This window comes from Sander lucioperca, chromosome 8 (assembly GCF_008315115.2).
Source record: "Sander lucioperca isolate FBNREF2018 chromosome 8, SLUC_FBN_1.2, whole genome shotgun sequence".
Lineage (NCBI taxonomy): Eukaryota > Metazoa > Chordata > Actinopteri > Perciformes > Percidae > Sander > Sander lucioperca.
This window is the reverse complement of record NC_050180.1, coordinates 12,119,740-12,146,740: the sequence shown is the minus strand read 5'-3', so window position 1 is coordinate 12,146,740 and position 27,001 is coordinate 12,119,740. Positions and strand designations below refer to the sequence as shown.

Genomic DNA, 27,001 nt, shown 5'->3' with positions numbered 1-27,001 from the left:
GCATTTGTTTTTGAATGTTGCTGAACTGCAACATCTCAGGAGCATTTTATTGAGTCGATTGCGTCTCAGTTTAACATGTTTCCTGTGCAGATGCGTAGCGACCAGCTCTGTAACACATTACACAAAAAAATCTAATGTAGGGGAAATAAGGATATCACGATAATAACAGCACAAATGGGGTTTTGAACTTTTATTATGCGTCCACTCTGGATTCAGATATTTCTTTGACATCCTAACCTTACATCACCTGACATCATGTACAACACAGTTTAATTAGATAAACACTGCGTAGAAGTATGACATTTCTTTTCATTTTCCATCAGCTGGTGACTTCACATTACAAAGAGGTTTGTTACCATTGCCTATACTGTTAATATGTATAAATACTCATAAGAAATTCAACCTTTCTACTTCCCTGATTATTACTATTATTCAAGCTTGTCAAGACATAGCCTTGCACCACTGTTATGTCACACTGTAAAGACTTATTTTTATTTCAAATGATAATATTAATTAATAACTGTTTCAGTGAACCTCTAAATGTTGTCAGGTGAAAACAACGAATGTAACATACAGACAACCTACAATTAGGAAATCGATGAAACCTTTCCGAAAAACAAACAAACAAACACAAAACAAGAAAAGCTTTAACAAAAACTAAAGGAGCAGAGACACTAAAATCTATGAGTGGAACGCATATTTCTTCTAATGAATTTTAGGATTGCCTTTCGTGTGACGAGCGTAGGGGGAGGCCCAATTGATGAACATCCCACCAAGAGGATAAAAACACTGTAATGACAGGCCATGAGGCAGTTCTTTTGAAAAGGCACCTGAATCAACAATGGCACAGGCACCTACATGTAAAACCTGAAATAAACTATATTAAAAAAGATGTACATAAACTTGTTTTCCCATTGCACTGGAAGGTAGCATTGAAGAGACTTGATTACAATATATTATGCTGCAGTTCCTGTATGACAATTTACATCACAACTTAATAGACACTCTCTTTGCAATAATTGGAACAAAAGTGCTGAAGTGATCATGAGTGCTCGAGGGCTTAATAAGTAAATGTTAATGTGCTGTATCCATAAATTGGAACAGTTCCTCCAGTGATTGCAAATGCACAATTTAAGCATCTGCTGTTGCTGCTTGTATGGCACGGTCTCAAGGCCCCCCTGCTAGGTTCACATTTTAAAAAGGCAACATTACTTGATTGCAATGTAAATCTCAAGCCCGCTGATTTTGGTGGTAGTCAATTTTTGAGACTAACAGGGAAGATGCTTAACGGTTTCAATCAGAGCTCCACACAAATAATCAGCACTAAAAAATTAACAGCACTCATTATCCAGGGATTTTTTTATTTTCTAATAACTCCTCTTCTCACGCTGAAGTTACAGGTCTCAACCCTCGTCAAGGATGCCCTTGAGAAAACAGGGGGTTTTTTTTACGTCATATTACATCCAACCAAATATATTACACTAGTGTCTGCAGTAATTTTACAGTTCGGTAAAGTTAATAAAAAAAACAATATAAACCTCTGGCATGACAGCACTTTTCAAGGTGAATCAACATGCGTGATTAGCCTCTCTCTAATGTTGCTGACACCCAACGATGCATAAAGGCTTGAGGAATAATATATAAAAATCTATCTTTCAAAACTATTTAATGAATGCCGCACTTCTTCATTTTTGACATCTTATATACAGTAACTCAGAGGCAGTGCCGGCGTGCGCCCAGCTGCATCCTTTATCAGTGACAGTAAGTGGACAGAAGCGCGAGGAAGATTAACTAGAGAATAATTTGGTTTTTGAAGCTGCGGTTGAGGTCTTTGTGTGGGAGGACGATCGAGTTGAGTATAATCACCTCGGAGGGGATGGTCACGTTACAACCTGAGGAGAAAAAGCAAGGCTGTATTTAGTCTGTACAGTGTAGTACAGTACAGAGGACACAATACATTATATTTCAGTTATAAAAAATTGTAATATAAAGCTATAAAAAACCCTTATCTAAGCAACCAAATATTAGAAAATGGCATAATTTCCCTCATTAATCAACTAACTTAATTTCAGAGAAGAACTTTAAAAAAGCAATGCTCATGAGAAAAATACAATTACGATATTGAATATAATGAATATTTAACAATGCATCTGAGGATTGCAAGTTTCACTTAAGGTCAGAGCACGCTTACCGAGAATAGTAATTGAAGGTGTGAGTTTTCCTTCTCTAAAGAGGGTCTCGCTGTCAATCTTTGCGAAGGGATCGTTGGGGTTTGGGTCACTTGGGGTTCCTTCTACTCTTGCCCACTTGCCAATGGTGCTGTCCCATCCCACAATGCTGTTCAAAACACAACAGTGATCCTATAGAAAAAAACGACATGACAAAAAACATCTGAAGTTAAACGTTTACAGCAGTAGATAACTGTACAATGACTGTAGAAATCAAAGGGCTCCAGGTATCCATATGTGCTGTGTTAGATACTGTTCCTACATAAGAAAACACAATGAGCATGGCCAAATCACATTACTTATAAACTTCACATTAAAAACAGGTAGTGTTTTTATTAAGAAGTATAGCTCATCTAACAAATTGTCCTTGTAGGCAGTATGCAATGAAAGCCAATAAGTCACCCACAATCTAAATTCATTTTGGAGGCACCAAGTCATCACTGGAGACATGGGATTAAATTATGACAGCCTCCAAACCGTTAAAAATGACATCTTTGTGAGAGGCACAGGCAACACTATTTCTGGTGTGACAGTAGAGCTTAAAGATAAATTCTAGACAAGTCACTATTAAAGTGTGGATAATGTTTCTAATAAAATGTTAAGATGTCACCAGCAGTGAATAGGCAGATACATTTGCCTTCAGCTTACTCAGTTTGAGTTCCAGTTTAATTCCAAATTTAGAGGTTATAACACTGTGAGTGAAGTTAATAATCTCAGCAAAGGCTGCTCTTACTTAACAAAACCTTGAAACTACCTTACATTTAACACTTCACCTATTTATGTGGCAATCCGTTGAAAATGGCATTATCAATTCATGTCAGACAGTATACTGTGCATTATAGTGCAACTTGCTGGCTCTAGCTTGCGTATAAAATGGGAGCTCTGTGTTGCAACAAGCCCTGGCTGGTCCTTTTGTTTTTGGCAGTGATAGAAAGTGGTTTCACAGGGGCTCACCTGTAGAGTTGCACCATGAAGGATGATGGATTCTCGAACTCTGACCCCAGCACCAATAGTAACTCCAGTGCCAATAGAGACATTGGGACCCAACTGGAACAAAAGTAAGATATATCTGTAGTAGTTTGTAACACATTTGTAAAGTCCAACACAATAGGAAAAGATGCTTACCATAGCAGTGGGGTCAATGTTGGCTGTAGGATGAATATAGACATTACCTAGGGAGATAAGACAAAGTATGAATGGATGTGTCTCCAATATAAAAATGGAACAAAGAAGCTACAGAAAACTAATAAATCTTACCACTTATTTTGGGCCTTCCCTCCTTATTTGAGGCCAGTCTTTCAGGATGAGTTGTGTGATACTGGTTGAGGTACAACCGACTGGCATAAATTGCAGACCTGAGGAAAAGATTACAGGATTATAGGATTGATATCTATACCATCAATATAACACAGTTTATTTTTGCAGTAATGTATGGTTTTGATGTTCAAAGCACATTTTAAATGTTAATTGAGGTTTGTTTTGCGAAAGAATGTGAAGTGTGTCCAACTGTGTTTAATCTGAACAGTTCAATGTCTCTCCTCTCCTTCAACCTTTCTACAGGCTACAGAGTTGTCACTAAGATAAGTGTATGTCCAGTTGAATGTGACAATGTATGACATGTGCACTCACCCCGCAGATTTAATCTGGCTCCAAAAGCTGAGGGTTTTATAGACGTAGAGTTTGCCCTGTCCTGCCAGGGCAGTGAAAATGTCCTGCTCCAGCCTGATGGCCTCTGCTCGGTGCCAGCCGTTGGTTGGCTCCTCTCTGCAAGAGACAGATCATCCGTTTATGGCCCAGTTACAAACCAGGGCCAGGGCCCTCATTTATTAAAATACAATCTTGTGCACAAAGTTAGGGGTTAGAATGAACTCCATGACAAAGTTAGGATATAAACAGCAAAACTGAAAATGGCATTTATTTAGTTCAATTTTCACTGCAACATCAAAACTAAACTCCGCCTCTATCGGGGTATGGTTGTCATTACATCAATATTTTCTCTTTCCCTATTTTTTTGAAGACCCAAGTGAAACATAACTTTTTTTTTTAAATGAGGCAACCAATTTCCCAAAAGGCATGGCCCTAAAGTGGGTGTACTATATGATAATCTAAATACTAAGCAGATGATGAGACACTGTAGGCATGGGTTCTCCCTCTGCAACCAAGAACACTGACAGTCCCAACTACCTAATGAGCAATTTAAATATACAGAATGTGTTGTATATTATAATTTCCTTGTACTAGAAATTGTGCCAGAAAAAGGAAACTAAATCGAAGAATTGAGGATGCGTTCTTTGCCACACTTTAAAATTGCAAAATTAATCCAGTTAATTGAAGTTCATTACCTCCAAAGTTTTCTTAAAGCCAAAAAAAACCATGAATTTATCGCCCTACAACCCAGCCCCTAGAATAAAATGAGAGCAGTGGTTTAAAACGCATCAATGTTACTAACTTTGATGGTATCAGTGCTTGGTTTAAACCAAGGCTGATTACCTAGTAGTGATCTAAAACTTAAGTAGAAGAGTATATGTGTTCCATATTAATCAGGGTCTCTGGCATAGTGTATTGTGAGAGCCCCAAGATGAAACAGAGTGTTAAATATTGATGAAAAGAATATTTTAAAGGGTTGCACCCATAATCGAAATTTGACCAAAACGGAGAGGATGTGGTTTGAGGCAAAGTGCTCCCCTAGAGATTTTGCAGTATAACCCATCTCATTTCTATCAAGTATCTCGGATGTGTTCAACAGTTTTGCTGATTCAGTGCCCAGCTTGATTTAAGTGCTATTGATGTTCGCAGGTGAATTATGCAAAGCATGGTTTGACCTTTGGTAATACATTTCAAGTGTCCTTGGGGTGCCAAATGTTGGGTCTGCTACAGTGAACATTTGAAAACACAAAAAGTGAAAAATGTGTTAAATCTCCAAAAATGTAAAAGATAGAAAGAAAAATCCATATAGTTATCCCAAGGCTTCTGTGAGTGACCAGGGTGCAGTCTCTCCATGTGCATATTTATAGGCCATGATGAGACAGGAAGCTTTTTCTAATGTTGAATGTTAATGGAGAAACTAACAACTAAATAACAAAAAGAGCAAGAATTAGAGAATACAAAATACAAGATACTGTACACAAGATAAGACACAATACACTTTTATATTCTCACTGGTAACTGTGTAACAAAGTTTCACCAACTGCAAGCTACCCAATTGGTCTTTGCTAGCTAACCTAAAGAAACAACAGGGACAACTTCAAAGTAACAGACGTGAGGAAGACAGTTAAGTGCTTGCCCTGAAGAAGATAAACAGACCATTGCAAACAATTGCAGAATGCAGTGTTTGACACTCAGGAGAGCAAGCTACGATTGGGACGATTTTTCTGCACAAAAATTGAACCTAATACCAGACAAACAATGTTTATTTACCTACATATATGTTATCTCAATTGAGTTTTGTCTTTCCTTTAGGTCTTAAGGCAAATTTTGACATTTTGGGGCAAATTGTATTCACTTTCTGGCAGAGTTAGATGAGAAGATTCATAACTTTCTTTCATATCTGTCCATTAAATATGAAGCTACAGCCAGTTAGCCTAATGTAGCACAAAGACCGGAAACAGAACAAAATCCAACTACAATCACCTCTAAAGTTCACTAATTAACATACTATATTTCATTGGTTTAATCTGTACAAAGACTGAAGTGAAAAAACAAGAGCAGGTTATGTGACGGACGGTTTCTTGGCTCTGAGCAGTTGCCAGACAACCAAGAAATAGTCCAGAACATAACCCACCGTAAAATAGCAAAATGTTTGTACTCCTCGGTTTTTATACAGAATAAACAAACAAGTGTGAATGAGTGGGCGATAGAGGCCCTGGTAGGTGGATTTTGTTACCTTTGGTCAAAGGCAAGCTAGCTATTTCAAAGACTGAAATAGCAGACGGAAATTGTAAAAAGTTTCCAGTTGTTGGCTGCTGCTACTACGGCAAACTCCTGATTTAGATTCTAGAATCAATTGCTTTTTTACAATTTTCGTCTGCTATTTCACCACTAAATTCACTTCTGAGACTTTTTTACGCGAGAAATCAACTGGGTAGAGTTTGAATTTGGGCAGTTTTACAAAAACTGATGCCCAATTGCACATTTGCTCCGATGCTGTCGGACTTGAGAAGCTCCAGTCTGACGTGACAGCCAGATGGTGGCGGCCGAGATCGCCTGCTTGCCGGCCGGCCGGTGATGCTCACAGACCCCGCTGTCAGCTGGAAGTCTCTCAACAGAATCATGGACAAGTTTATTTCCTGAAATATGGCTCATTTTCTGTTTGAACACATTCTCATCAATATTAACAAGGTTTAAAATGAACAATTTTTCAAATTTGGATATCGTTTCAAAATCGGAAATCAAATGAACGAAAAAGTACACGGGCCCAATTACAGTAACTACATGAAAACTTCACTGTTGCGTGAAATGTCGTTTGTGTTTAGCCTACATCATCAGTTTCTATCATCTAATGTGAAACAAGAGGCTATATCAGCTTCGCTACCAGGCTGGCTTGATGTCAAGCCCCGCCTTCCCGTGGGCTGCAGCGAGATGCTCCTCAACTCAATGTGTTTCCCAGCAGTCAGCTCCCCCTGCTGTCCATAAGGTGCCTCTGCACCCCTTTCATTTCAGACCCTCCCACCAGCCTTTGGGCCACGCCTCCTCAGTTACATACGCTTTTGACATCTGTCAAGTCCAAATAGAAAAGCCAAATGTTAAATCGAAATGGAAAAGGTGAATCTTAAAATGCCAAAGGGCAATTGCCAAATGGAAAATTCAAAAGATAAAATTTCAAATTGAAAATTTTGTGCAAAGGCTAAAATAAAATGTCTTTTTTTCTATTTGAGATTTTAATTTAAGTATTTCCATTTAAGCTTTTCCATTTCACATTTTGAGTTTCATATTTGATGTTTCTCTTTTCTTATTTCCAATCAATAAAAGATTTCAGTTTAATATTTAAGATGCATTTAAATTTGACTTTTTACACTGCACTTTACATTTTCAAATTATCATTTTACATTTCAATTTTGCTTTTTCAATTCAATTATGGCATGATTTTTCCTAGTAGTAAAATAATATTTTTAAATTTGATCTCGCTTCATTTTCTCTTTGGACTTTCAATTTGAATTATGAATAAATATATCCTCCATAGTAAATAAGCATGTTTGCCAAAATGTTAAACGATTCATTTAATCTCTGACAAAGACCCTGTAGTGCCCGTTTCAAGGACATCATTTGCCATTAGCGGAATAAATAAATAAATGCATAAAATAAATAAATAAATATAAACAAGCTTTTTGCAACACAGGAGGTGCATAATTTGTCGGAAAAAGGGCACAGGCAACATTCACAAAGCAGCCTGAGCAATTCCAGCCTTATCATGGGTTATCGTTCTACAGCTCACACCATACACTAAGTGCTCTATAACTACACCGTGCAGCCTAAATGTACCGACTTACCCATCGTATGGATTTCTGATGATTGTGCGAGCAAACAGAAAACATGGCAGGGATGAGAAGGGAAGGAAAAAGGACAAATGAAGAGAACCAAAGAAATGGAATAAATGGTATTCACATGCATTCCCGTGAGAAAGAGCTTCAACTCACAGCAACATGTCCTGTTGGTTCTTCTGGAAGACGGCACCGATATGCTGGAAGATGTCTGGTTTAAAGAGGTATATTCCGCAGTTTATGATATCGCTCACAAATGTGCTTGGCTTTTCCACATAATGCAAGACCTGGATAAAAAAACAGCAGTTGTTATTTCAAGGTGAAATAGTAATTTGTGACTATTTAGGGAAATAAGATAGGAAAAGTGAAATACCTCATTTGTTTCCTCGTTTTCAACAATACAGCCGTAATTCATGGATTGCTTTCGGTTTGCCTGATAAGAGAAAAATAGCAGTACAGTTTAAGATACATCAAATTTTGACATTAAAGAACTGAGACCTGATATTTATATTCAGCAATAGGGCTATATATATATATATATATATATATATATATATATATATATATATATATATATATATATATATATATATATATATATATATACACGATATGAGAGAAAATATATAATTGCCATTATTGTGACTGATAGTGCGAGTGCGATATGATTCACGATATTGGAAGGAATGATCATTTTTGTATCACTCATTTTCATTGAAAAATATTACAATTTAAAAAATGCAAAAGTGTGATTTATGCGAGGATCTGTACCAAACAAACATTTTTTCTTTAGTCTGTAGTATACGACTGGGACGTTTCTGGAGCACCACAATACTAAATTCAGAATGGTGTGACACATATGTTGCCTTTAACAAATATTGCCTCCCCCCTGCGATTAGGATATTGAACGCTAAACACAATAAACTTCTTGGAGTTTTACTTTGACTACTACTACTACTACTACTAGTGACATCTCACCGTTGTCCCAAGGATAACAAAGCTGTTTGGTTCTCCGTGTTCCTTCTGGAAGCTGAGCATCTCTGCGAGAGGAAACGCTGAGCAAACATCAGCATTCAGAACAAAGAAAGCCTCTGGACTGCCGGACACAATCTGATCTCTGAAGTGATAGATGCCCCCTCCGGTGCCCAGGGCTGCATACTCCTGCAAATACCTGTGGTGCAGAGTCAGGAAGAACAGTATACCTGCAGTCAGTCAGCAGTGGCAGTGCACCACAGCAGGAAAAGTATCACCACTTAACATTAACTTAAAAAGATGAAGCAATATATTAAGTATTTCTGTGAATAACACGTTCAACAAAGAAAGGTTTTCAAATATGATCACAGTTCTGGGCATCTAAGAAATAGAACCAATTTTACAACTAGTGTCTATTCTTTACTGAATGATGTGTAATTAAGAAAAGAAAGAATTTATTGTACTGTGAAAATGTCATTATAGTATGTCTGTAGTTGTTTAGTGAGGTAGCTATGAGCTCTGCTGTTTACCTGATGGAAATTTTGAACTCCTGCTGTGCATTAAACAGGAATCTGGTCAGTTCTTCATTTGGCTGATAAAAGCCGATGAGCAAAATCTCCTTCATATTTGGTACCTTGTAACACAAAATATGTTCATTATTGGACTGATTTCATGAAGGGCTATTGTCTGCACCACTACACACAGGGAAAGAAATTATGAACACCAACCAGCAAACTGGGCCGACATGCTCTTAACTATTTTAATACCACGTTAGGCTAGTACAGACTAATTAAACTTAAATTAAATTTCTTTTTGGATTGATTCAAGTTTAAACTAAGACCGGTTTACTAACTAAATACAATCTCTAACTTGATGTTACCTTTAAACAATCTACTTCAGCTTCCACAATTGACCTACACTGTATACTACATTTTCTAATACTCGGCTGCAAAATGATAGTATTGCAGCGACACTCACCTTGGCACATGCTTCGATGTGATGCTGCAGCATGGGCACACCAGCTACTGGAAACAAGGGTTTGGGTACTTCAAATGACAGCGGTCTGAACCTTGTGCCTGCAAAGCAATGTCAGTGATTACTTGCAAACCAGATTACAATGCAGATCACTTTTTCCTCATGTTTCTAGTGTGCACTAAAACTAAACACACCCCTACATTATTATAGGTGATCTCTTATATAAAAAGAAAAGTCATTTCAGAAATTTGGTATTTTATGGACAAGCAATTGTTTAACAAAGCACTAGCTAGGGGTACATTAAGCATATAGCCTAAGTGATCATATTTATGAACTGCATCGTGGACTGATAGATGCCGAACTGAAGAGTGTGTCCTCACGCCACGATTAAACGTATTACTTAACTTATTCCTGTAGTTAATGTACAAGCATCTTAAAACATCTATTTTTTTCAATTGAGGTACGTTTACTTGATACGAGAGAAATTGGGTCTAATAGGTAATTAAATGAGCCAATAATAGGCAGGTTAAAAACAGTTATAGAACTGTTAACACTACCTGTTATTTACAAGTTGTCATTTAGTGTTATGGTCATAAAATTAAGTCTTAAATGTTCTTGTTTTCATTTGTTTGTGTGGTGTCCCCTCATTATGCCACGTCAGTTTTATAAACAAGTTCAGCGGGTCTTTAGAAGTGTTGTTAGCGTTAGCAACCTAGCTCCGCTTTAACCAAGCACATCTGACTCTGAAAACATGACAAGGATACACTTTATTCTCACCTTTCTGGGGGCCTCCAATTAAAATAACCGCCTTCAACATCTTGACCGAAAAGCTGTAATTTGTGACGGGCAGGTCCGGCTTGAATACTAGCTACACCTCACCTGTAGCTGTTTAAGTATTTCCGTATCCACTTCCTACTTGTGACGTAGACCAGATCAGAATAAAAACACGGAGCGGAGTGCAGCTAGTGAAGCGGAGTGGAGGAGAGTATAAGGACGTGGCTCTGACATGATACAAGAACACGCATCGCAGTGGGTGTTATGTAAGGCAGGGGTCTTCAACGTTTTTTAAGCCAAGGACCCTTTAACTGAAAGACAGACGGATCAGGGACCCCCCTACTACATATATTGTATAAAATGAAGTTGCATATTAAACTGGGCCTACAATAAAGTGTAGGGCAGCCCAAAGCCTTTATACATAGGCCTACCTTTTACTGCATAGAATATTAAGCTATTAAAAATAGCCTAATAATTGTGTGATTTTATAAATCATCTTTTAATATTAAAACAGTGAATCCTTAGAGTGTATCTGTGGATGTTAGTGACTACCTAACCTTACCTATAGGCCAGTAAGCAGTGGGGATTTATATTTGCTAATACTATTTCGAATTCATGTTAAGACTTTTTAATTTTTGAAAAAAACTTTCAAAAATGAACAATAATTTGGAGGCCCCTCTGCCTTGACTCTGGGGAGCACCTAGGGGTCCTGGACCCCCTGTTGAAGATCCCTGATTTAAGGGATATGCTGTATCAATCTGTATTTTACGATCAATAAAATAGTCAGCAAAGGCATCCCAAATGAAAATATCAATGCAAAACAAATGTAGTCTAAAAAGGAGACTTAACTATCAGACGAAACCACCATGAGAACTATCCAGGTGAATTGATAATACAAAACAAAAAGCTGAATGAATTTATCAATATTGTTTTTAAAAGGTAATTTTAAATTTTCCCCTTTTATTTTTAAAACCTTATGGAACAACCAATCAGATTGATTATGCTTAACATATAAAAAGACCAATGATATTAGGATAACCATGGTCTTGTTTATAGCTACTGAATGTGGTCCTGTGAAAAATGCTCTGAACACGTATTGGAGGTGTGATAACTTGATTACTGAAACTATTATATTTTGCTTTCTTTTTTTTTTTTATCTAAGATTTTTTTTTTAAGATTACAACAAAACAATCCCTTATTGAAATTGCCATTAATAGTTTTGAGTTGAGTTGTCAAATTATATATGTTTGTCCTATCCTTTGTACAGTTATTTATGATCATGATGTTGTTGATTTAAAAAAAAAAAAAGTGCATCTGTAATAGGCCTTTTTCACAGCAGCCGTTTTGACTCGTAATGACATAAAAGCACAGGTGTTACTAACATTAACGATTGCTCTGATTGCAGTTAAATGGAATGGAAGCATTATAATGTTGGAAAAAAATTCTCCTCTGATTTATACAGAAGACTTAAAATCTAGCACCTGAGGTGGACCCAAGACACAACAAATTGGTTTGTAATCCTACTGCTTGTTCTGTTTTATTACACTGCTATGTCAACACAAAGTTCAGTTCACCTTTTTCTTGTCTTGTAGAGAATCCTTTGCATGTTCATAAAGTAGGTTACTCTCTTATTTGAGTTTAGTGAAGTTCTAGCAGTTGGAAAAATAACTCAGCTGTCAGTTTTGAACACTTATAAATACAACAAATAACACATACACAGCTCTAATGAATGAAAGTTTACTTTCACATTTCCTCATTAAAACGTAACCTGAAGTAAAACATCACAAAACATGTCTCCCATGTGGTGGTATTCATAACTCAAACATATGCAAATAAGACGAGAATCTGCATCAAACAAACAGAATAACATTTTAGTCAACAACCACCAGGGGATAAGGTGCTTTGATACAAGCCCTACTGCAGGAGCAATGGAGGAATCTGAAGAGTGTTCATAGCTCCTCAGCAGTTTAAAGGTTTATTCCTTTGCATTCTGGCCCATCTCCATCTGCATTACATTTCCTTTGCATGAACACATACACAAAAAACTTTTCATATGTGCGTGGGAAGAATATTTTTTTATTATACTGAAATAATGTGCGTCCTTTGTATTGTCACAGTAGAATAAATTCTTCAATATATTAAAAAAATATACAATTTTGGTTTCCAAAGTTTTCAAATTGGCTATAAAACATTCTTTCTGAAATTTTAAAGAGTACTGCAGTCAATGTCACATTGTATTCTCATATTAGAAAAAAAAAATTGAAATATTTCCATCACCATCTTACTCTTAAATATTACACATTTTAAACAAAAGTAAAACGTAATTGCAAAACATAGTGTATGCATTCAGATTGCTTGATTCAACATCACCCTGTACGTCGTTAAATTATTTCCATCATCCCTTCAACAGCAATTCAGTCACGTTTCATACATGGCGATGCGCTACCAGTCTAATTCTTCACACGTGTTGCTGTTCACGTTCACGCTGTGCAACTACTAACACTTGAAAAATAGTAGAACAAATGTTGTGTTCCACCTCCAATACCTGTGGGTCCCAGTGAATCAAAAAATGATAAAGTGAATTACAAAATGAAACTTGTTGAGAAAAAGCAAAACCGGGCCCAATCACATGCATCGCAAAGAACTAATGTAAGCAAAATCTCTTTTACATCAATACTTGATTGGCTCTTAGATTCAGCAAATAAAAATCCACATGAAAGGCTTAGTGTACAGACTTTCCCCCATACATTGTGCTAACACAAAGTACGGACAGCGAAGAGTGTTTGTGATTTGTTAAATTATCGTTCTAATATATTGTTGAAAAGAATATAACAAAATCAAATATTTACAATCAATTACTCAAGTCCAAAAATCACAACTTCCATGGAGAAGTTAATTCCTCTTCAGCAACACTGTAAAAGTAAATCCAGCATACCAAAGATTTTCAAGTCTTAAGTTTTTAAAACAATGTATTACTTACCTTAACAATGAACCAGACTATGCAATAAAAATACAGTACCCAACATGCTAAATTAACCCATGTAGTATGCAGACCTGTTCTGTTTCACACACCAGGATCAGAAATTAGCTTGTACCTAAAATAACAGAAAGTTACACATGCAGATCTATGTTATTGTTTATGTCTCTAAGTTAAAGAGGCAATAATTTATTAATAAAATGAGCATGATATACTCTACAGTATGTGGAGAGGTAATAGGCTTATTGATCAGTATCATGTAATAATGAAGTTGCCACTATGTTCCTAATGGTCAAAAATGACTTAATACCCCTTTTTTACAAAACCGGTTTCTTTGAACAGACTTTCATTTCGTACCTAAAAGCTCTGCTCATCTTTGTTTTACAATGTACCACTGTCCAGTACAAGTGAGCTCACTCCTCTGTTTTCCAGTGTTTAGCTGGCCTAAGTGTTTCCAGTACTATCTCCTATTAAAGAGGTCTTTGCGTTTTCGCAGCTCCTCCAGCACCCGAGCCCTGAACTGGGTCCAGTCTTCATCCTGGAACTGCTCGACACCCAGGGCCAGATGGAGCTCCGCAGAGTGGCTACGCAGGAAAGGATTGTACTGCCTCTCTTCTCCGACAGTGGAGGGACACTGAAAATGAAGAGCACGTCAAAACGCAGCCCTCCTCAAAGTTGATGTAAACAGTCTCACTCTAGCAGTCACAGTGATACACATGCCCTTCATTTGCGGAACAGAATTGTGGGTAACAAGTGATTTCTGCCAACTTAAACCAGCACGGCATTGAACTTCTGCATCTCTGCCCCAATTGAAATGTTGCAAAACGTCTCATCGTCAACAATAAATCCCCTTTTAGCTAGTTTCATGCATTTAATTGGGCAAAATCCACAGTGATTGCCAATCCAGACGTCAAACCCCTGTACCACAGAATTTAAAAGCAGCTAAAACAAGAAGTTCAAGTGTGAATGTGAATCAAAGAGCTAGCTGAGGTAGTATCACAGCAAGCCACATAAACCACTATAGTTGCTAATTTGCTTAAACATGTCACTGCGGGGGGGAAAACACAGGTGTAAATAATAAAACTAATAATGGCTGACTTCCATTTAGCTGCTTCCGTTTCAGTGTCCTGGTACTGTGCATGCTGGCTCACTGTTACAATGGATATAAAACATATATATCTATGAGTGTCACACTGTCACTGCTTACTGGGACACTTAGAACAGAGTAGTAGAATAGAACAGAGCTATTGTTAATGTTATCAGTAACACCTGTGCTTTTCCTGCTATGACTAGTCAAAATATATGTTGTAAAAAAGGCCTATTGTTGCAAATGTGTGAAACTGGCTCTAGTGCCATGTTGTATAGATGGCAGATAAAAACTCATCTAAATTCTGGATAGGCACTTCACTCAACAGTGAACCTTTGCTCTGCTGCAGACTGTATCACAGATGAGACTCGACTGTGAGAGCCTGGAAGAGGAGCGCTTGGGCACTGACAACGCATTCACTGTAGGCAGGTGATAAACCCTTCTTCCCAGGTGCTGGACAACATGAATCCTCTCTGGAATGGCGTGCTACAGAGGCATAACAATAGAGATATATAATTTCTCACCGTGCACAGCTTCTGGCCTCGCTGCTGCAGCACCCACTGAGATTTACTTTCCCTGGCAGCGTTGCGAGGCTCAACCTCAGCAGCAAACAGTAGGTTGTCCTCTGCATACTCATGACCTGATGGATAGCCAGTGGGAACAAAAATAAGAAAGCATGTTCACACGCATAACCTCACTTAAAAGGCGTACACTCTATAGAAGTCCCCTCTTATAAGACTTCGCTGCTGCAGTATGTCTATCAAAGTACATAAATCAAGCCACAGCAACACATTCATACCACCACCACATCAACATCACACAACACTGACACACATTGTTTGACTCTAAAAACTGTGACGATTTTCCTACCAGGCCATAATAAAGTATCATCACTTAGGGAGGCGACTGTGTCCAGAGAGGACAGCATTGTTGTAGCATTGCCTTCAAACACCCTCCCTGAAAACAACAAGAACAGGTTTTACTCAACTCTGGATATCTGCAAGTTCTAGAAGGTAAAAATAAATTATTAAATATTAAATTAAAATACATTAAAGTGGTCAATTGCTAAGAAATACAACCCATTTCTGATTCAGAGGTCATGGAAGTCATTACATCATATTGTACATGAGAAGTAAAAGAAAAGGCACATTAGCACCCCCCTGCTGCAGCCTAAATGCACTACCCCCATTCAAAATGAATGGGCAGACCTGCGTTTTTGCCGCAGTGTCTGATGGCTTACGCAGGCAGTGTGAATGCAGGCTTAGGGGGTACAAAGACCAACGTTATGTCTAGAATGACTTCACATGACACATCACAGAGGTCTCGGTTGTTGTGTATTTTCTGTGTCTTCTTTGTTTAAGCAATAGTTGCTTTGAACCACATGTCAGTTCTATATGATAATTTCTATAGTGCCCGTTCTGTTGTAACTCACCACAACCCGAGAGGAACACCAGGTCACCAGAGAAGAGGCTGGAGGGGGCGTCGACCGCCTGGCCATCCAGAAGGTAGATCATGTGGCCCACTGTGTGTCCAGGAGTGAAGAGGGCCTTGAAGTGCATACAGCCAACTGTGACTGAGTCCTTGTGTGAGAGAGGGCTGGGTACACACAAAAAGGAGAATGTAAGATGTAGAGTTTTTATGACAGCAGGTTACCTAATATGCAGAAAGGGGCATTGGGAAGTAAATGGCTGAACTTGGAGCTAACTAATGTATTCTGAACAAAAATAGATCTTAAAAAAATGAATTTTGATATATGTGTGCAGTATCCCTAAAAGACACCCCTTCTTTAAAATGATGTTGATCTTGAAATGTACTTTCCAATCTAAACAAATGGGGCAACAACTAGTTTTCTGGTTTAAGTTGTAATGTCGATCGTCAACATTTTGGAAAATAGACTTTAGTCCAGTGGTTTGGATGATGTCTAGCTTAGGATGGCCCCGTTCTTAGGCCATAATCCCCCCGAGGCACATTGGAACAGTTTATCATACCATGATAATGTACCATGCAGTCAGCTGCTACTATTGCTGACAGAGGGAACTAGACAGGACTCAGTACAGTCAGACTGACTCTGTGTGAAGCAGTGTGCTATACTGTGCGAGCAGTGACTTACTGCGTGAGGCCAGGAATGTTATCAGTTGCGTTTCCATAAACTCTGCATGAGCTGTGAAGTCTTTTCAACCCTTTGTTTCCCCCGCTGTGATCCCTGTAAATGCAACAGAAAGTAGAGGCTTGCAAGTATTGTGGACACATTAGAAAATTGCGCATTTGTTTTGGCCTCAGCATTTTCAACCACATGCTCTTCATTTGAGTTTAAGTCTGGAAAGAATATCTGAAGTATAAATGTAATTTTCAAATGTATTCACATTACTGTGGGTGTTTCTCTTAGATTAGGTACAACATATGTTAAAATAGGAACACAAGCAATTGTGTGCATGAGAACACCATGTTTAACTATATTCACTTCACACAGTAGTTCTTATAATCTGTCATACTTGGTATATTTAGTGACATCTCCTCATGTTTTTTATACATAAAAATGTAATAACAAACCACACATCAACATAATATACATGTATAAAAACTAAAAAAAACTCACCAATGCTTGTGTGTACAGAGTATTGCTTCTAAAGTCACTCCCTCTTCCCTGACAACTTCCTGAAAATGTACAAGTGCTGTTACAACTATCAATCTCCATATAAAACAACACTTCAGCAGCATTTTATTCAAAAACCCATTGAGATTCCCCCACTTTCCAAACCATCATAAAGTCCACTACACAAACGCAAAATTGTCTTAAAATATACTCCACTGTCTGGGATGCCTGTAACAGGTGTAACCAGTCTCCTGCCAACCATACTCACATGTTCTGGTCTTGCCCTAAATTAACAAATTTCTGGATGATCATTTTTGGCACCATGAGCAGAGCCTATGATCACACTATCCCCCCTAACCCTTTGTCCATTTTTGGCATTTCCCCTGACGCTGACCTCCCTGTTGCACTGAGGCGGAACCTGGCATTTACATCTCTGCTAGCCCAGAGACTGATCTTGCTCAACTGGAAGCTCCCCCGCCCCCCTACACACGACCGTTGGATTAAAGAGTTGCTCGACAATTTGAAGCTTGAGAAGCTCAGATCATCTCTGAAAGGATCCATCTCGACATTCCTAGAGACATGAAACCCTTTCCTAGAATTAGTTGACTCCCTCAGCTTATTTCCCGACTTGGAGGACTGAGTTGGAGAACTTTATGAACTTTTTTTTATCTTAATTTGTTCATGTACTTGTTTATCTGTTTATTTTTTGTTGTTGGATGTTGTGCGCCCTTGCTGGTGTGTGTCTGTCTGTGTGTGTGTGGGTCTGTGTTGTCTGTCCCCGTCTGGTTCGGACCTGATCTGGGTTGGTTTGTGGGTGGGTGGGGATTTTGACATGCATTTCACGTATCCTTCGTTCACCTTTGCCTGTTTAACGGAGGTCATGTATTTAAAAAGTTCGACAAAAAAAAAAATAGTTGGACAAAAGCCCATTGAGCTGCAAAATACATACAATTGTAGGGCAATATAAAATGGAAGTGCAATGAAAGTGATGCTGAAAGATAAGGAGTCATTTTACGATACCTGACTAAATAAGAGAAAGGCATAATTGTCACGGAGTCACTTTGGGTTTGTGAGCTTGATAAAAGTGGTTTGTGGTCAAGAATGACAATCACACACACGTAACGCCAATTTTCCATTCTTACTGTACCTATCTACTTGCACTGTGTTAGGAGTCCTTTTCAACAAACCATTTTTTTGAAATATAACTGAATTGATAGAGCATCCATGGGACCATGCCATATCTCATCATCTTATATTGTCTCACATATTGATATTAGTTTATATTTGGTCTATTTCAGGTAAAATTGATATCCAACCATTGGCAGCACTTTAGCGGCGTGGGACACCTACAAAATGTTACTGAAATAGAGTCAAAGCAACCATTTATGTTTATGTGGTGCAAAGAGATCTGGCAAATATTTGGCGTGTCTCAACTTTTTTTGCAGCAATGTGTTGTTGAACAAGCCAAGTCAAGCTATCCCCTCTTGCAACAAAGAGGGCTAATTGCACATTATCCGCATAGTAACATAGATCTGAACAAAAAATATCGAAACGAAAAGATATGTAGACACACACACACACACACACACACACACACACACACACACACACACACACACACACACAACTGACAATAGAGGCATTCACCTGAACTGTTTGAGGGTCTGCAGGGTCTACAACAACTGCAACACTGGAGGCTGTGTCAATTACAAGATAGCTGTAGTTGTCAGACAGTACCGGGATGGGAATTATTTTAATACCTGTGGGCAGACAAAGAATTATAAAATGAATGACTCAGGAAAATATTGCACTTTTCATTCAGAATGGTATAAGTAGACATGTAGTATTAAAGGTAATGGAAAAGTATGTCTTGAGATGATAGCACCTTTGCAATGATGGTAATAACAATACAAACATTACTTCTGTACAACATATGCACATATGCATGTTTGACCCAACCAACAGGGACTCGGTTTGTATGGATGGCACTCAGCATCACCCCACAATAACAGAGGAGCCATTGAGCAACACTGTATGAACAATGGTAAAACCCATACCATTGAACTCCATGGCCTGAGCTGTGGAATGTCCAGCAGGGAAATTTTCTCTCGCTTTTCGCATTTGTCTCTTGTAGAACATGTAGCCAAGTCTGGTCCTCGTGTAGAGTGTGTACCTGGGAAACAATTCAAAAGGCTAGGAAACATTATGTGTGGTAGCAGAGGTTGATAATGTTAACCCCACCATGTAGTCACCATCTTCCAAAGGGGGTCACGCCTCCTCAAGTGTAACATCTGCAAATTTAACATGGCCAAAGTGCTACTACACTGGCTAAAATACCACGACAGATCAAAGCTTTTTTTCGATTCGGATAATGTGTTCCACCAAGCAGCACTAATTATGAGATAATTGTATTACACAATTAGTTGGTTAATGGCATCATGCCATTATTAACAACAACGTCTCGTAAAATAAACTGGTCGTCAAAATATACGTGTTTGGCTCGTATGTGTATGTCGAATAAAACAGTGACTATTATCGTTTTAAGAAAGGCTTTAGACCAAAATGTCAGGGGTAGTACTTTTGTCGACTAGCAAAGCAACTTAAAATTGGAAGATATTTGAACACAGTTTGGTGGGACGGCCTCTCTTAATACGAATGGATAGATGTTGTTCAGCTATCGAGAATCACCGCTATGACAACACAATCTTGTTTGATTAAGGAAGGTCATATACTCACGCGATTCGGAACAACGGCTTCTCCGTGCGGGCCATTATTTTGCTCAACAATTTTCTCCAGAGCACTTTGCGTCTGTAGCGAACACATAAACAGAAGAAACAGAAGAAAGATGCGGTGGCAACCAGCGTTATCATCGACTCAGGAAGCGCCATAGCCTCTGCAGCGGAACGTAATGACGTAGCAATCCCGGAAGCGAGGTATATATCTATCTATCTATCTATATATATATTCTCTTAATACAGCCATGATATATACACTACCGGTCAAAAGTTTGGGGTCACTTAGAAATGTCCATTCCACTCCATTACAGACAGACTACCAGCTGAGATCAGTTGCATTGTTTTTTTAACCAGGGCAGCAGTTTTCAGATTACATTATGTGTTTACATAATTGCAAAAGGGTTCTCGACTGTTGTAGACAGAAGTGGCTGAAGAAACGCTTGAAATCCATGCTTTTTGGTCTAAACGTCATACCCAAATTAAAAGTGGTACAGCTCCCATATACTTTGACACTCTGGGGTGAGCCTGATATCATTGGAAAGGTGATTGATGTGGGTGTGTTTGTGTATTTGAGAAGTGTTGTATTTTATAGTTTTTTGGCTTTTTTCTTTGCACTTTTCAAATGGAAATAAAAAAACACACAGACATATCTGTAGAAAAGAATTCATATAAAATCCATTTTTGAGTCTTTTGGCTTCTGGATTATTTCTCTAGTAAGCTGAGACATGTGGCTATGGCCTTGTGTTGTCTGCATCTCACCAGATGTGTTTACAGCAGTGTATTCTAATCATTTTACAGATGTATGACTTGGACGGAAATAAAAAAACTCCATTCTAGCCTCTGTAACTCTGTGTCAGTAAGGCCTAGAATCACCCTGACCCTTGTAACAAAAACTTGAGAGTGTTACCTTTCCAATGATATCAGGCACACCCCAGAGTGTCAACGCATATGGGAGCTGTTAGGCCTACCACTTTTAATTTGGGTATGACGTTTAGACCAAAATGCATGGATTTCTGTCTACAACATTGGAGAACCCTTTTGCAATTATGTAAACACATAATGTAATCTGAAAACTGTTGCCCTGGTTAAAAAAACAATGCAACTGATCTCAGCTATAGGTATTCTGTCTGTAATGGAGTAGAATGGACATTTCTAAGTGACCCCAAACTTTTGACCGGTAGTGTATGTATGTATGTATGTATATATATATATATATATATATATATATATATATATGTGTGTGTGTGTGTGTGTGTGTGTGTGTGTGTGTGTGTGTGTGTGTGTGTGTGTATAAACAAGAAACGTGTATAAATGTTATAAACAAGAAATGTTTGTGTGTAAAAAAAAAGAAAAATGTAATCTTAAAATTTTGTGTCAATAAAATTAGTTTTATGGCTTGAATTTAACTTCATTTTAGGTTTAGACATTATTTTAAGCTCAAATTATTCCCATTCAAAGTTAATTACACCGCAAAAACAAATTCATAAGTTGTACCCTGATTTATCTATGTGTCATGTAGGCCTACGACTTAATTCCACCTTAATTTATAATTATATATATGGCGTCAAGGTCAAAATGGAATAAAGCCGAGTTTCAATGGAGAATTCTAAATAAATAATAATCTAAATAATTTAGCGACGTCTAACTGTCCTGCGGGGACATTGATTGACATTAGGCTATAGCTATAGCTAAAAGTGAGACAATATAGGCTGTATAATAATAACATATGGGTCAATTTAGAGGGAGATTTAACAGGCCTTAGAAAATTAAATATTCTCAGAATGACTGCTTAAAAAAATAAAATCAACTCAATGTTGGAAGTAGTACCTAACATCTAACTAAATGTGTGACACAACAGTCTGTTGGGTTTGTTTTTCAATTGTATTTTTTTTATAATTTTAAATAGGCGCCTGCCCTTAGCAACCAGAGTAGCCTACATGTTTTCTGAGACAGTACCAGTGTAAGTTTCAGTGAACATATCCTATTACAAGGATGACATCCTCCTGTGGTGTAAGTCTGCAAAACCTCCAAAGAGAGAGGACAGAAGGGATCAACAGTGCTCCCATCTCAGGCTAAAGCCACCGGGTGAGTACAATTTCTTTCTTTGTTTTTGGTAATGTTCTTATTTCTGTCATTGTTCAGACATTTCTAGACTAGGTTATTTTTTATGGTGTATTCATTTGTGCACAGACATAGCTTTTTCCAGCAGACAACTAATATAGAAATTTGGATTGTTACCTTTATTACAAGGTGGTTTTAATTGTAGTTTTTGCACAACCAGATTTTATTTAGTAATTGGGTAACTGTGTATGTTGTATGTAGATGTTCTGAGTATGTTTACCTTTCATATGTGTTATCTTGTCAATGTTTGTCATGTCAGTACATGTATAGTTTAATTAGTCTAATGTAGCTCATCACCACTTGTCCTCTCTTTAAGGTAAGATCATGACGTCTAAAACTGATAATCCTCCACCCTACGAGGATGCACTGCACCATCCTAAGTATGAAAACTACCCCCACCAGCCACAACATGGCTTCCCTCTTCCACCACCTCCATCTTACAGCCCCAGTCCGGGCATGTGCGCCGGCCCGCCTGGCTACTGGGGCCATGAGAGTGTCTACCCGCAAGCTGGGATGTGGGCAGCCCCTGGCTTCTCTCCATCTGGGATGCCCACCACAATACCCACTTTGTCTGCTGGAGTGCCTGCATCCAACCAAGGTTCTGAGGAAATGATACAAGACTTGCAAATATATTTAGATTAGCTTCCAAGTGCAATAAGTTTTAATTATCACTTCGCTATTCCCAATTGTGCAGGAGTCATGGAAGACTTTTTGAGCACCCAGTGGGAAAGCACATCTGTTCGGCATGCCTTCATTCGAAAGGTAAGGATTTTCATCATTGGTCACACAGACTTTTACTGTGTGTCTTTTTGTTGTTCAACATGCTAATGACAATCCTGTACAGTCACTGAAACGTATACTTGTGTGCTCAACAGAACTGCTTGGTTTTGTTTTTGTGGGCAGGTTTACTTAATTTTAACAGCACAGCTTGCCGTCACCTTTTCAGTTGTTGCTGTCTTTACATTTGTGTAAGTGTCCCTGTTCATCCCAGTCTAATATTCCATAGCTTAATGTATCTGATGGAGGGTGAGGAACAGTTTACTCCAAGTGATCCCTTTTGTCTGTGCTTTCATAGTGAACCAGTGAGGCTGTTTGTCATCAGATACCCTGGCATCTACTGGGCATCTTTGTGAGTTGCACACTAGGACTAGAACAAAACAAAAACATATTTTCAGTGCAATTAGATTAAAAAAAACAAAAACAAAAACAAAAAACCAGACAGAATCCACAATATTCTTAGTGCCATTATTCTCATGGCATGCTGTTATAAACAGTAACAATCATTGTGATTTATCTTTCCATAGTGTGGTTTATTTTGTGGTTTACTGCATTCTTGTCTGCTGCAAAGAGCCGAGGTAAGCATGGCCCTGGCCTTTCTGAATAAATTAGAAAACAGTTTTACTATTGATGTTATGTCTTATGTAAATATTCATAACCAGTAATGATACTTCTGTTTGTATACATTTTAAAATACTCATCACAATTTGTAATTTGTGTTCAGGAGGCGTTTCCCATGGAATCTTGTGCTGCTAGGAGTATTTGTAAGTATTCTTTCCGTTAGAGTACTGCATGGGTCAGTAGCCAATATTGGGTATGATCCACTAGATCCATATGGCCAAACTGAGAACATATTGTAAGGAATAATAAAAACAAAACAAAGACAGCCAGTAATAAAGATTAAAAAAAAAAAAAAATGAAAATGGTTCAAACCCTTATTGTTTTCATGTTTTATCTTGCAGACTGTCGCCTTGTCTTACATGTCTGGAACAATTTCGAGGTGTGTTTTTGACTCCAACTTAGGCAATACACCACAATACAGAAATATAGTACATTTTCATGAAGATGTATTACACCCTATGATCATTTATGTTTTTGTTTTAATCACTCTATGTATCTTTTACAGCTATTATGAAACAAAAGCAGTGTTGCTCGCCATGGGAATAACAGCATTAGTTTGTATAGCTGTCACAATCTTCTGCTTCCAAACCAAGGTAGATGGAGACATACATTGTGTGTCTTTGTAGCTCTGTAGCCTGTGGCTTGTCAGTGGATGTCTTTGTTGTCAGTGGAAAAGAACGCCTTTGTCTCGCATTACAATGGTGCACTGAGTTCCTTTAAATATTTATAACATTTTGGGATAAGAAGTGAATCCAACTTCTCTGTCTGATGCAACTCAACATGAATATGTTAAATGTTTTGGCTGGAAGATGACACATTTACCCAACTTTCTTTTTTTTTTTTTACCTCATTCTGATTCTCTTTCAAATTATCTTGACTGCTCTTTCATGTGCTTTGAAGCATATTAACTTCACTTTCATCCCACTAATGACTTGTTTCTCATCACAGGTGGACTTCACCTCCTGCGGGGGACTTCTCTGCATTGCTTCCGTTGTGCTCATGATCATTGGAATTGTTACGGCCATCGTCCTCTCCTTCCACTATGTGAGGACTCTTCTTTAATTTAATTGATTCTCTCTCTCTACTGGTGTTTCTCAGTGCAAGGAGTAGCAGCTCTTTGTGACTGATTTCACATTCAGAGGCCTTTCTTTGTGTCACTTAACAGATCCCTTGGCTGCATATGCTCTACGCTGCAATTGGAGCCATCGTTTACACTCTGGTGAGTCTACTCTCACATGAATTTTAAGGAGAGCATTTGAGCCTGGTATTTATGACAAGGTTATTGTCGAATAACAAGAGGCGTAATGGTCCTTACACCCAGAAATACGTAGTTGTTCGCTAGACCTAGCAACATAATTTGATATTTGTATCCATCAGGTTTGTTTTGATGTTGGCACAAGAGGAAAGGCCATCAGTGACAGTGAAATGGTTTATTGCCATAGGACCATGAAGGTGCTCAGGAAATGTCACAGCAATCTGCCTATTTTTTGGTCTCATAGTGGTGTAAAATGGAAAGGGTTGAATCTCTGGGGATATTGAACATGATCAGTACATTTAATGGCAAATTTACTACTGGACTTTGATATTTTTTAGCCGTGTTTGAGGCATGGCTCTAGGGGTGTTGTCGCTCTGTCCACCACTTTGGTCCAGAATGCAATAGCTCAACAACTATTGGATGGATTGCTGTCAAATTTTGAACAGACATTTAAGGTTCCTGAGCAGTGTATCCCAAATGACAGTTCAGTAAAAGATCTCAACATCCAGTTTATTGGTTAGCACAAAAAGACATGTCATGTCAATGTTCCCAGAGGACGTATCTACATGTGGTGGTCTCTTGACTTGTGGTTCACTTTAGTGGTGGTTTTAAGTGAAATGTCTCAACAAATATTGGATGTGTTGCCATGCCATTTGTGTTACCCTCATGATGATTTGTAATAACTTTGGTGATCCTCTGACTTTTTCTCTAGCACCATCATGTCAAATGTTTATTTATTCAATAGGCCTACGGTTTATGACCAAATACCTTTAAAAATAACGGCATTCCCATCAGACTTAGGTGTACTTTGTGTACTAGCAAATATAAGTATGCGTACACGCTTAAATGGTAAACATAGTAAACATTAGCATGTTAGCACTGCCTCACAGAGGCACTAGTGTGGCGGTAGACTCTTCTTTGTGTACAGGTGGAAACTTTGGCCTGATAGTACTCAAGGAAATGTCAAGGGTCACAATAACATTAGGATTCATTCGGCAACAGTGCTAAAACAGCTACATATCTACACATGATTTTTGAATGTAACTTAATGTTTGTGACTATGTTTGAGGTTATCGGGGGAAAAAAGTATATGACAGTTTTGCCAGCTGTTGTCAAAATCTCCATCCTGCACTCAACAAAGACAACTGAATCAGACTAACCCATATCTCTTCTTTATATGACTTTACTTTGATCTGCCTTCTCTTTCTCCGTGTTAGTTTTTAGTATACAACACCCAGCTTCTTATTGGAAATAGGGAGTTGGCCATCAGCCCAGAGGAGTACATCTACGGAGCTCTCTCTCTCTACATTGACATTGTTCACATCTTCCTCTTCATCCTTCAAGTCAGTGGAGCTGCTACGGATTAAGTCCAGACCACATCTTGTTCTCTGAAAATTCAGATATTCCAAACTATTCATTTAACTATATATATATGTTTTTAAGTTGGTAACACTTGAGCACTTTGATTTCTTCTTGCAATGTATGAAGCAGGGCAGTGAATTAAGTCTTTCACTTACCCAACTGTGAATGAGGAGAGAAACTAAAGCATATTTACGGTTGTTTTTTTAATATTTTGTCTTGCCTTTTTGTTTCAGCAAGTGGTATTTTAGTAGATCATGTAGCCATGAGAGATTACATTGAGCCTATACTGGCAGTGATACAAAATGTGCATGTTTAAACAATGCATTAGTCTGTGAACGATAACTTGTATCAAACGTTATCAGTAATGAATTTAGAAGCAGTACAAACACAAATTACATCATTCAAACAATGGGAAACAAGTAAGTGATTGTTTTAGAAGTTTTTATTATTGTTTGTGTTTAGTCCTCTAATGATATACAAACACCTGTAGTTACTGCTGGAGACCACAATCAATAGTCTTTAGTCTGTGCTGGTAGTAGGAGGGACTCAGATCTGTATTAAGATAGTTTGTTTTTTAACATCTCCGTAGAAAAGAACTTAAGACGAACACTGACTCTATTAAAACATGGATTAGGTGCGGGCAGCTTTACAGGAACGTCCTTAAATCCCTGGCCAACTCCCTTTTCCCTGTTATGTATGTTATACACCAATCAATAAAGTAAACCCTACTGTTGCAAAAGCTTCATTCTCTCATCTTTATGGTTAATCATAGTGGCACGTTAGAGTCATAGAGTGGCACTAGCTCCTATACTCTCCCCCTTTCTGGATTGTGGATTAGTATTGTTTCCCCATCACCAGCATCTGCTTTGTCTACGTGGTGGAAGGTTCAAGGCGTCAGGCGCTTCGGGTCACGTGGGAACATGGAGGTCTGACGCACGTTGTGGAGCCCCAGGTACAGCATGCAGACTCTCTCCAGGCCTGGAAGGAAAGACGGTCCAGACACTCAACAAATTATATTTGCCATTAAAAAAAACTACTTAGAACCAT

General features: G+C 38.2%; 4 protein-coding genes across 6 annotated transcripts in view; 1 reads left to right on the top strand and 3 right to left on the bottom strand.

Moving 5' to 3' along the window:
• Nucleotides 1-175: 175 nt before the first annotated feature.
• gmppaa (GDP-mannose pyrophosphorylase Aa) lies at nt 176-10,665 on the bottom strand. 3 transcript variants are annotated; one of them, XR_004101944.2, is made up of 14 exons: nt 10,430-10,665; nt 9,656-9,753; nt 9,208-9,311; nt 8,684-8,876; nt 8,079-8,138; nt 7,862-7,992; nt 7,715-7,729; nt 3,858-3,992; nt 3,486-3,583; nt 3,354-3,400; nt 3,183-3,275; nt 2,192-2,360; nt 800-1,892; nt 176-581 (listed from the first exon to the last, which is right to left on the bottom strand). XR_004101944.2 is itself a non-coding variant. In XM_031281755.2 (13 exons), exons 1-13 carry the CDS (start codon nt 10,467-10,469, stop codon nt 1,792-1,794), a joined length of 1,284 nt encoding a protein of 427 aa, XP_031137615.1. In that variant the 5' UTR covers nt 10,470-10,665; the 3' UTR covers nt 178-1,791. The 3 variants fall into 3 exon arrangements, 2 of the variants coding, with proteins under 2 accessions (XP_031137615.1, XP_031137616.1); XM_031281755.2 differs by having other exon boundaries at nt 178-1,892; XM_031281756.2 differs by lacking the exon at nt 7,715-7,729 and having other exon boundaries at nt 178-1,892.
• A 1,484-nt stretch (nt 10,666-12,149) lies between these two features.
• pnkd (PNKD metallo-beta-lactamase domain containing) lies at nt 12,150-20,012 on the bottom strand. Its single transcript, XM_031281773.2, has 9 exons — nt 19,820-20,012; nt 19,141-19,256; nt 18,731-18,843; nt 17,087-17,145; nt 16,601-16,693; nt 15,923-16,086; nt 15,361-15,447; nt 15,015-15,130; nt 12,150-14,037 (listed from the first exon to the last, which is right to left on the bottom strand). The coding sequence occupies exons 1-9, from the start codon at nt 19,969-19,971 to the stop codon at nt 13,864-13,866; spliced, it is 1,074 nt and encodes a 357-aa protein (XP_031137633.1). The 5' UTR covers nt 19,972-20,012; the 3' UTR covers nt 12,150-13,863.
• Nucleotides 20,013-21,715: 1,703 nt separating this feature from the next.
• On the top strand, nt 21,716-26,693 carry LOC116037715 (protein lifeguard 3-like). Its single transcript, XM_031281695.2, has 12 exons — nt 21,716-21,903; nt 22,256-22,537; nt 22,634-22,701; nt 22,843-22,907; nt 23,015-23,068; nt 23,244-23,294; nt 23,441-23,480; nt 23,679-23,716; nt 23,843-23,930; nt 24,286-24,381; nt 24,503-24,556; nt 25,810-26,693. Exons 2-12 carry the CDS (start codon nt 22,264-22,266, stop codon nt 25,957-25,959), a joined length of 978 nt encoding a protein of 325 aa, XP_031137555.1. The 5' UTR covers nt 21,716-21,903; nt 22,256-22,263; the 3' UTR covers nt 25,960-26,693.
• Nucleotides 26,379-27,001, bottom strand: part of dars1 (aspartyl-tRNA synthetase 1) — a 28,442-nt gene continuing 27,819 nt past the window's right edge. The window contains exon 18 of the mRNA XM_031281692.2: nt 26,379-26,932. Coding sequence (XP_031137552.1) covers nt 26,841-26,932 — 92 coding nt within the window. The 3' untranslated portion in view covers nt 26,379-26,840. The remainder of the gene's footprint in view (nt 26,933-27,001) is intronic.

Excerpts from the sequence above, each read along its gene's own strand:
- gmppaa (XM_031281755.2), bottom strand. The coding sequence starts at position 10,469 with ATGTTGAAGGCGGTTATTTTAATTGGAGGCCCCCAGAAAG. Across the intron at positions 8,877-9,207 it reads GAGTTCAAAATTTCCATCAG|GTATTTGCAGGAGTATGCAG; the intron begins GTAAACAGCAGA and ends TCTGCACCACAG. Across the intron at positions 1,893-2,191 it reads ACCTTCAATTACTATTCTCG|GTTGTAACGTGACCATCCCC; the intron begins GTAAGCGTGCTC and ends TTTTCTCCTCAG.
- pnkd (XM_031281773.2), bottom strand. The coding sequence starts at position 19,971 with ATGGCGCTTCCTGAGTCGATGATAACGCTGGTTGCCACCGCATCTTTC. Across the intron at positions 19,257-19,819 it reads AAGCCGTTGTTCCGAATCGC|GTACACACTCTACACGAGGA; the intron begins GTGAGTATATGA and ends ATTGTTTCCCAG. Across the intron at positions 16,694-17,086 it reads CTCTGTACACACAAGCATTG|GGATCACAGCGGGGGAAACA; the intron begins GTGAGTTTTTTT and ends TTGCATTTACAG.
- LOC116037715 (XM_031281695.2), top strand. The coding sequence starts at position 22,264 with ATGACGTCTAAAACTGATAATCCTCCACCCTACGAGGATGCACTGCAC. Across the intron at positions 22,702-22,842 it reads GGCATGCCTTCATTCGAAAG|GTTTACTTAATTTTAACAGC; the intron begins GTAAGGATTTTC and ends TTTTGTGGGCAG. Across the intron at positions 23,481-23,678 it reads TTGTGCTGCTAGGAGTATTT|ACTGTCGCCTTGTCTTACAT; the intron begins GTAAGTATTCTT and ends TTTATCTTGCAG.